This window comes from Zootermopsis nevadensis, unplaced genomic scaffold (genome assembly GCF_977971745.1).
Source record: "Zootermopsis nevadensis isolate Lab colony 2312 unplaced genomic scaffold, Znev_1.0 Znev_ptg000010l, whole genome shotgun sequence".
Lineage (NCBI taxonomy): Eukaryota > Metazoa > Arthropoda > Insecta > Blattodea > Termopsidae > Zootermopsis > Zootermopsis nevadensis.
In genome coordinates this window covers 513,871-522,728 of record NW_028259142.1, presented here as the reverse complement: position 1 = coordinate 522,728, position 8,858 = coordinate 513,871, and the positions used below count along the sequence as shown (strand labels likewise).

Sequence of the window (8,858 nt, the reverse complement as noted above, 5' to 3'; positions counted from 1 at the left end):
AGATTTTAGGTACTGACGGTGACCCTAAAGGTGGAGGCAGCAAGCACCTCCGAAACGTCGGCCAATACGGCGGAACATCCTAGAAGACTGCCGTCCTCATATGGAAACACTAACCCGTTCATTGCTACGAAGGAGACATCGGCTACGTCTGACGTGAAAAATCTAACTCTGGTATTAATACAGCCAATGCAAACAAATTTCCCCCAAGCCAAGGAATTTGTGACGTTTCGTCGAGTTGTCACGGGCAAAAACTTCAAACAAAACAAGGCAACATTGCGAAATAAAATTTAACATGAAAAATGTAAATAATTAATGACTGAGAAGACATGGAATGACGAAAAGAACATATTTCTTTTGTTACTCTGTAGGCTACTCACTGCAGATTGTTCAGATTGGCTGAGCCTGTAGAATGAGTCGCCGAGGAAACATATTTCCAAGTAAGGCTACTCAAGGACAGTGAAGAATAGACGAGGAAAAATATAGAAATTCTAACAAATGTGCTCAGAGACTTCTGGAGTGGCTGCTAATAAACCTAAGTGGTTAGGAAAACATTTACTGTTGGCCAAGACAAGACAAGGGCAGCTTCGGTTTTAGCATTACGACACGTGACGTAACTTCTGCTTCTTACTCCAGCATCCAAGTTCCTCGAGAACTGACACTGCGTATGAGGAAATGAGGACTGTTAAAAAGCGGGAACATCGAAGAACGAAGATTCTCGGGCTAACTGAGCAGTCAGGGACTTGAAAGGAGACTCCTGTTACGTAATTCAAGATACTATTTCAGACTGAGGAAAACCACAGCACGACTCAAAATCGGGTGACCGGAGGTGCCTTATCCCGCAGCTGGCCAAGGCCTATTTTTATTTCACGTGTTCTTCGAAACGGCGTTCAAAGGAACCTTAAGCAACGAATCTGCATGTTTAGAAATTAATATCGGGGTCGGGGTCCGACATCGACTGGTAAGTATGTGTACCTAGTCCGGAGCGCGGTGAGGGCCTCGTTACGTCACGTTCGTCCTGAGGAGGACAGGGACAGCGAGAGATTTTCTCTTTTCTCAGGCGCTGAAGACCTAAAATGTCGACGGCCTAGCAATTTCGAAACGTAACTCGCAGCTGAGCGTTCCGGGTTTGCGTCATCCGAATGGCTGCCGTGCGGTGCGCGGTTCGAACACCGGACTTCACAGAAGCCGATCTGAAATCTTCTCCAGACCAAAGACAGCCAGTTCCTCTCAAGTCCCCGAAAGCATTCCTTAATTATTAAACATTTATATCCACCGTTCAGCCACGAAATTACAGTCGATTTCTGCATGAATTTCCCTGGTAAAAGAAACTCGCAGGCTCTAATAACGCTTATTACACAGACTTCAGTTATGAGTCGCTTTCACTGCAAACGTTACTTTCATTACACGGAAACAAACAATGGAGCGTGACACCGCGTGGACACGGCAATGGCCGAAGACGAATCCATCAAATGGATTTCAAAAGGTATATCGAGTGTGGAGTGGATTCATCTGGCTCAGGATGCTATCAAGTGACGGGCGTTTGTAAGCACACTAATGATCCTTCAGGATTCCATAAAAGACAGCAAACATATCTTGACCCCACCGAATCATCGGCCGGCCTCCTCTGCATTACTACAAGAATATTCTTCCAGGAATAACTTCGCAGTTGAGGTTAGGGGAAAAGCGTAAAATACCGCGCGCGAAGCATTCTTGGCATGCACTGACACAGACTCAGGGTCCTGTAGCACGTGATACGGCATATGGAATTATCTGTCGTACGAGTCATCATCAGAGCCGCTAACCTTCAGCTATCTTATAGCCACTTAAGGACCATCGTAAATAGCGAGGTTCTCGTTCTCACCGCCAGAGCCGAGGAACAGATGTAGGCCAGTTGGCGACCCAGTGAGAACCATGCATCTGAATCGAGCGTCAACTGTTTTCGCCATTGTGCTACTGTGCTACCACGTCGCCATCGCCCTCAAAGCCTGTGAGTAAATATTAATTATTGTAGCTGAGAATACAAGAGAGGGGGAGAGAATTAACTGCATTTGCTCTGAACAATTTTACCTTGACGAAGCTTTCAGATTTGGGTTCACACAAGGTAATTCCATTTTGTTAACAATCCTTCAATTTCAGCCCCTGAAGTTATGTAAAGGTCATTACTTATTTTCGGACCATAACACATGAAGAGGTGTTTACACGGAAGTAATGAAACGTAGCCTTCGGACTTCCCAAAGCCTCCCTACTGCTGTCTGGCGCCAGTAACCTTCCCGCGCTGACAACATGACAGCGTGAAATGTCTTCCAACTTTTCCTTTGTCCTCCTACAAAAGTGTTTTGTGATCGTGGAGATCTACAAGATTGAAGCTTGTAACATTTTCCAGAAGTTACGGCAATGTTGATGTAAGCTAATTCCCCAGGAAATGTGCTCTGAAATAGACATATAAAATAAAGGACATTTCACAGTTCGCCCATCCATATTTCTTTTCCACAGCAGCCAGATTCGAGCGATCAATAAGCCAAGAGGGCGGTGGTTTTTATAAATCCTCTTCGCACACAGAAGGAAATCAGTTTACAACGCGAAAAGTGCAGAGGAACATTTATGCCGGGAGCAGATTTCAAACCCCGTACCCCAGAGATTCAGAAGTATCAGAGTCTGTACCAAAGTGCTCATATGTACTACGAAAATAATTAATTTCAGAGCGATAATATTTTTGGCAAATCTAAATAAAATAAAATGTGATTTCACGCAAGACTACCGACATATATTTTGGTATCCTTCGATTTTCCCATTTAAATTGCATTACATTAATAAATATGTATATGTCTTCTTATTTTCACTGATAACCTGACAAAAGTTGTTGCGAGGAGAAATTGAAAGAGCTCACGCGTCGCAAGCATATTTCAGAGTGCGAAGTTGGCATCACTGCACCACAATAATTTAATATTTTTCCTTCATGTCCATAATGAGCTATAGCATATCTGAACGTTGCGCTACGTATCGCGTACAGTTCCTTCCAAAACAACGTGACCTTCTCCCTGTTATTTCACGAAACCCAAATCTGTAAGCTGACATTCAGAGGAGATCCGAAGTGGGACTGGCCCAGTTTTTTGCGGAAGGTCACGGGTCACTGATGCACTTTCTAGTTCTAGAATTCTGTTTCAGCCGATCTGTTCAAAATATGCAACCGAAACGACCCTCAACTCAACGACTGCATCAAGGGGACACTTGAAGAACTACGCTTCACGCTGAAATCAGGTACACGCTTATTTTATCTGAAGGCGGCAGGGTCCAACACGTCACGTACTTAACGCGTTATTCTGATGCAGGTGGACGACTGATTTACGTACTTAAGTTCGGAGCGAAATAAATTCACGGCGCAGGGACTGGTTACGACGTTATTACACTAAATACTCTATTGAATAAAAATTTACTTGGATATTATCCACCGTCTAGTAAACATAAAACGTAAAAAATGACGTTTCGGAGATGGGACTCTATCTCCGTCTTCAGGTTCCTACACAGTTGGGCCCACTAGATAGAGCTAATCCCTATCTCCGGACTATTTACTAGACGATGGATAATATCCAGGTAAATTTTTATTCAATTGACTCTTCACCATCGTCAAGAAGTTTTAGATTTGATACTAAATATTCTAATTATTAAAAGAAAAATTCACTAATGCCGCCATCAAGTGAACCAGGTAACTGACTCCAAAGATATAGGGGCAGGTTGTGTCATAAGACAGAGAACGGGGGAGGTGGGACGGAGATCTGCATCACAGTACCAGCGAGTCTTGAAATCCGAACGCACATAACAAAGGTCCTCCTCAGTGCTGATCTGTTCTGAACCAGCGTCGCATATCAGCACACTCAAAACAGATCGGGGCAGCCCCGGAAACAGCGGATGAGCGTTGGAACTCAGAAACAATTTCCGAATTTTCCAGGAATCTCGCAGCTCAGCGTGCCTTCGGTCGACCCGATGGTGATCCCCAAAGTGAGAGTCTTCCAGGGCTCGGGTCCCGTTTCCATCGACTCGACGTTCACAAATCTGCACGTGGAGGGAATCACGAATTTCGAGATCACGAAAGTGGCGTAAGTAGAAAGAAGTTAGGATGTTAATGCTCCTGAAGGACACCCAAATGCGATGGCAAGTTTAGAGTTCAAGGAGTCTTGCGTTGACGATGGTCTTCAGGGCAGAAACTCCGCGTGGACGCCGACGTTTCGAAGGAACGCAATTTCTTCTTCGGGGCTGAAGCAGCATGCTCCTCCGAAACGTCGGCGTCCACACGGCGTCACGATTCGGAAGACCACCACAGCGAAAACCTCAAATCTGATATTCGTAATTTTAGTTTATTTCTGAAACGACGCTGGCACAACTACAAACGATGATAAAAGTAAAGGTTCTTAATCTGCATCCAGTTGGTATTTGAAACATTTAACACGGCTGCTCCATTGACAGAATTCACTAAAGAGTAAGAGCGATCTGCGAATGGATTTGTTTGCTCGGAGGGCGTCAAAACGATGGACGACTATCAGATCAGTGTTGTGACAACTTTGCAAGCCGGGGGGAAATATAACGAAAGGGTTAAACGCTTCAAAGAGGGTGGACGAGTCAACTTGGAGAACTGTAGTAATTGCTGCATGCTGTGTTACCGACTGTGTCCGCAGTGCCGATATAGACAAGTATCGGCTGGACTTCGAGGTGGCGATCCCGTATCTGCACACGCACGGTGACTACAAAATCGACGGCAGAGTGCTCGTGCTGCCAATCAGCGGTAGCGGCGACAGTTGGAGTAACTACAGTGAGTACAACACACCCCGTTGAGATCAACGCCTGGACTCCTAACCGCACTCGAAATTCTAACTGAAATATTTTTGTTTGTTTGTTTACAGCTGACGTTACAGGCACCGCTTCGTTGATTGGTCATAAAGAAACGCGTGACGGTCAGGACTACATGAAACTGGACGAATTCAAGTTTCACATTGAAGTAGGACACGCGTCGATACACATGAACAAACTGTTCAACGGGAACAAGTTGCTCGGTAAGTGAACAGGCTGTTCAACGAGCGAAAGCGACGCTCCTTGAAGCGTTCGGGTAGAATGACGCTGAGAACTGACGCTGACTTGCAGGTGACGCCATGAACAACTTCATGAGCAGAAACTGGGAGGTCGTGTTCCAGGAGCTGAAGCCGGTGGTGGACGAGGCCATCAGCGCCATCTTCACTGACGCCGCCAGCAAAGTGTTCGACCGCTTTCCGTTCGCGGAACTGTTTCCAAGCAGCTGAACGAGGTGCTGTGGGATGCTGGTAAACGCTATCAATAATATAATTATCGTAGATTTTGGTACACCGTAAAGCATATTCATCAAATGTGAATAACTGATAGCGGTTTTTAGTCCTGAAGATGGAGGCAGTATCTTTCTCCGAAACGCTGGTATCTACCCAGAAGAACAACGCGAACAATATGTTCTGAGTATCTCACGTTCGATTTTGGTGTTCCGGGTTGTGACGCCGCGCGGTTACCGACGTTTCGGAGAAACAAATCGCGGCTACACGGACAAAACACACGTGCGAGATGCGAGTGCCCTTCGTTTGTTTAATTCTGTGTTTCTTCTACAGGAGCCAGTCCCAGATTAATGGCCGCTTACCAACTGACAAAAGAAGTCGAGACTTTCGCTTAAACTTCAGCCACAAGAATTTGTATCTATGTTACAGAACGTAATCAATAAATATTTCAGCACGCAATGAGAATAATGCACATTTCAAGTATTCGTATTGCATATGGGCGAAGGAAAACGAGAGGGACCTCTTGACTAAGAACTATTTGCCGGGAATATGTCGTCCCGGGATTTAACAGGGCGTCGCCGCTTAATTTAATCATCAGACGTCCTGGTTTTAAGCGACGTGGAAGGTCCGGCCTTGACTCAAAACTGACCACATCAACGCGGTCTCTACTCAGCAGTGAAAGTTGTCTTTTGTGCAGCCGACAGCTTAGCGCGATTCATACAACCAGTCACTGTACGTGGATGGCAGTCGTCACACTCATCGCCTCGAGTACCTCAGATCTTAAAACCGACGAAACGTTCCATGAAATGAAAGACCATCAACAGAGAACGCTTACTTACGAATCTGCTACGTGTCTCTGTGGTCATCATTACACGGACGTACACAGACAGAAAAGCCACTGATGATTTCGTACATGCACGCTCAAACGACAACCTTACAGGGCTGGACCTACTGAAATTTCAACAACGCACCACGGCCACGGTCCCCCTAACCCCCAGTTTCCCAAAAGTCCTTGGTTTCGCAAACCGCGGTGTTGTTCAGGAACGTAACGTAACCCTCTCAAGCTTCACGCCGTCGTATTTCCTCCGATCACCTCGTTTTCCATCGAGCACAGACGCCGGACTGTCCCTCACGCGCCCGTCTTGCACTCACAAGTAACAATCTCGGCTTGTCACAATCCTCTCCTCCCCCGTCCCCCTCCAGACGCACTGTCACTAATCAGTTTCATCACAGAACTGTGCTGGACCGGGTCACCGGCTTCCTTATGCCAACCGACTCCTGCGTCCACTCCTACCTTTAATAAACCACAAGTGAGCTTTGCCAGCAAAGTATCTGGTATCCTTGTAATCACCAAAAAAGCCTTTCACTAAATAACTCTCAATAAAGCTAAACAGAATTAAACGCAACACAAAAAAGTACGAATGTCGACTCAGCCATGCGAAGTCGAACACTTAAACGATAATTTACAGGTCTGCGTGGTACGGCCCTTACGGAAGGCGACGCCAGAGGATATGGGGTTAACGAGCGGAGAACACAGATATCAAGGAAGCAGCCGCAAGATACAGGGTGTTCATTTTAAAACGCAACTCTAACTACTACACGCGAACTATGAAACCAGCGAATTCTTGCAGCCGTGTCCCGCTGCTTGAAATAGGCGCGGCCTTAAATTTCAGGTGTTTCGTCGTCGCTCGATGAAAACTCACGTCCCGCGTCCCGAAATTCTTTTTGTATTTTTGTCTTACTCGGTACTTCCTTACAAGGATGCAAATTGCTAAATGTTTCGCCAGCGGTTCAGATGCGAAGTAATGTTCCAGAACGGACACGCGTTCCTCGCCTTGTTTCCACCTGCGCAACCTTTGCGCAACTGGCGCGAGCATCGGCCTAGCAACAAGGGCGACCTTAACTCGAGTCTCACGACTACGTTTTAAGAGGCACAGCCTGTGTGTCGTTCCCACTTGCAAACGCTTAAAAGCCATTGCGTGTCTGAGAATGCACGTAACTACCTGCTCATTACACAACATGACCGCACTGCAAGAACCGAAGACTCAGACACGAGTCTGTTAACCTAAAGACACAGAATTTCTCAAGTAGCTAAGCGAATTTTTAGATAACGAAGAAGGGATCTCCAAAAATGTCAGGCAGATTAGCAGCGTGCTAATAAGGAAATAGAGACTTGATTGAGCGAAAACAAGGCTGCAGTGCCCGCCAGACGATCGCAGTTAAGGATACAAATTGGTTCATGACAACTCTGGACGACCTGGCGCTTGCATCAGCTGTTCACCCTCTCGTACAACTTTCAGACCGGAGAGCAATACGACCAGAGACGAAATTCCGAAACGACAGTTTGAAACTTCGCACGACTTACGACCAGAGACAGCTTTTTTGTTTTGTATTAAAAAAAATTCATTTTCATGTAACTTCGGAACAGGGGTACAGTGTCGAACTCCGTCCATTTCACGCCCAATCCTTGGAATTATTTTTACTGAATCCTCTACTTAGAAAAATAAATGTAGCTTCAGGAAGATTAGCTCGGTCCATATAAGTGGACGGGGTTCAGTGGAACTCTAATCCGATGCTTCCTCATTAGAGCGGGGTTCACATCGAGACACTTGTTTCAGTTTTGCATGCAAACAATTCACATATCTGCGTTCAAAAGTGTGTCATATCCCAACCAAACGCGACAGTGGCTTCTCTCTGCTGTGGTCACAGCTAACAGGGTAGGCGATCGATGGAATGGGAAGGCTGAGAAACTCACGAGACACGCGTATGGCTAACCGCTGTGGTGACCACGACGTTTCTAGGTTTTCCTCAGTCTCTCAGAGTGGCGAAATAGCGTCTTCAAGAATGTCTTAACCGTTTCGTTACAAAAACAATTTATAATCATTTCCCTGTTTAACCCTTCGAAGCCGAAGCTCGTCTGATTAATATTAAAGAATTCAGGCCGTACCGCGAAGAAAACACCACACTTCACCATTACAAAGATCAGCTGGTTAACGCTGTTTAAGGAAATAATCGCTGTTTATAATGAGACACGCATTGCGTACATAATATTTAGACAGAGAGTCCGTACCGCGAAGAAAACACGACACTTCACCATTACAAAGATCAACTGGTTAACGCTGTTTAAAGAAATAATCGCTGTTTACAGTGAGAATCATAAGAAACACATAAATGCAAAATTAAGAGGTACTGATTCTTGAAGCAGGCGGTACGCACAGTAACCCCTGGGCATTGAAGAGGTGACTTCTGCAGATGGACGGCTGTTGGCTCGCACGACAAGTGGGTCATCCGTTGCAACAAAAGACGGACGACTCAAGACGAAACTGTCCTTCACACCAATAGCGCACAAAAGAATTGGCAAATCGTGAGCGAACACGAAGACAATCGGCAGTTGCCTAGCAACCCCGTTATAAGGTACTCGTTGCTACATCGTTCTCAGGTGACAGATGACGCCATCGGGACGCGAGAGGTTTGGTTAGTCAGAGAAACCTTCAGCCTCAGTACGACGACCGTCATCACATGCCCGAGTACCTCGCAGGGTGGCGCACACCAGGTTGTGTTTTAGGAGAA

General features: G+C 45.9%; 1 protein-coding gene across 2 annotated transcripts; it reads left to right on the top strand.

The window, feature by feature from the left end:
- Positions 1-1,789: 1,789 nt before the first annotated feature.
- LOC110834823 (protein takeout) lies at positions 1,790-5,747 on the top strand. Of its 2 annotated transcripts, none has more exons than XM_022074367.2 (7): positions 1,790-1,987; positions 3,166-3,258; positions 3,947-4,094; positions 4,671-4,804; positions 4,896-5,045; positions 5,134-5,293; positions 5,622-5,747. In XM_022074367.2, the coding sequence occupies exons 1-6, from the start codon at positions 1,912-1,914 to the stop codon at positions 5,286-5,288; spliced, it is 756 nt and encodes a 251-aa protein (XP_021930059.2). In that variant the 5' UTR covers positions 1,790-1,911; the 3' UTR covers positions 5,289-5,293; positions 5,622-5,747. The 2 variants fall into 2 exon arrangements, with proteins under 2 accessions (XP_021930059.2, XP_021930058.2); XM_022074366.2 differs by having other exon boundaries at positions 1,795-1,987; positions 5,134-5,309.
- The last annotated feature ends 3,111 nt before the right edge of the window (positions 5,748-8,858 follow it).

Excerpts from the sequence above, each read along its gene's own strand:
- LOC110834823 (XM_022074367.2), top strand. The coding sequence starts at position 1,912 with ATGCATCTGAATCGAGCGTCAACTGTTTTCGCCATTGTGCTACTGTGC. Across the intron at positions 4,095-4,670 it reads TTCGAGATCACGAAAGTGGC|TGCCGATATAGACAAGTATC; the intron begins GTAAGTAGAAAG and ends CTGTGTCCGCAG. Across the intron at positions 5,046-5,133 it reads CAACGGGAACAAGTTGCTCG|GTGACGCCATGAACAACTTC; the intron begins GTAAGTGAACAG and ends GCTGACTTGCAG.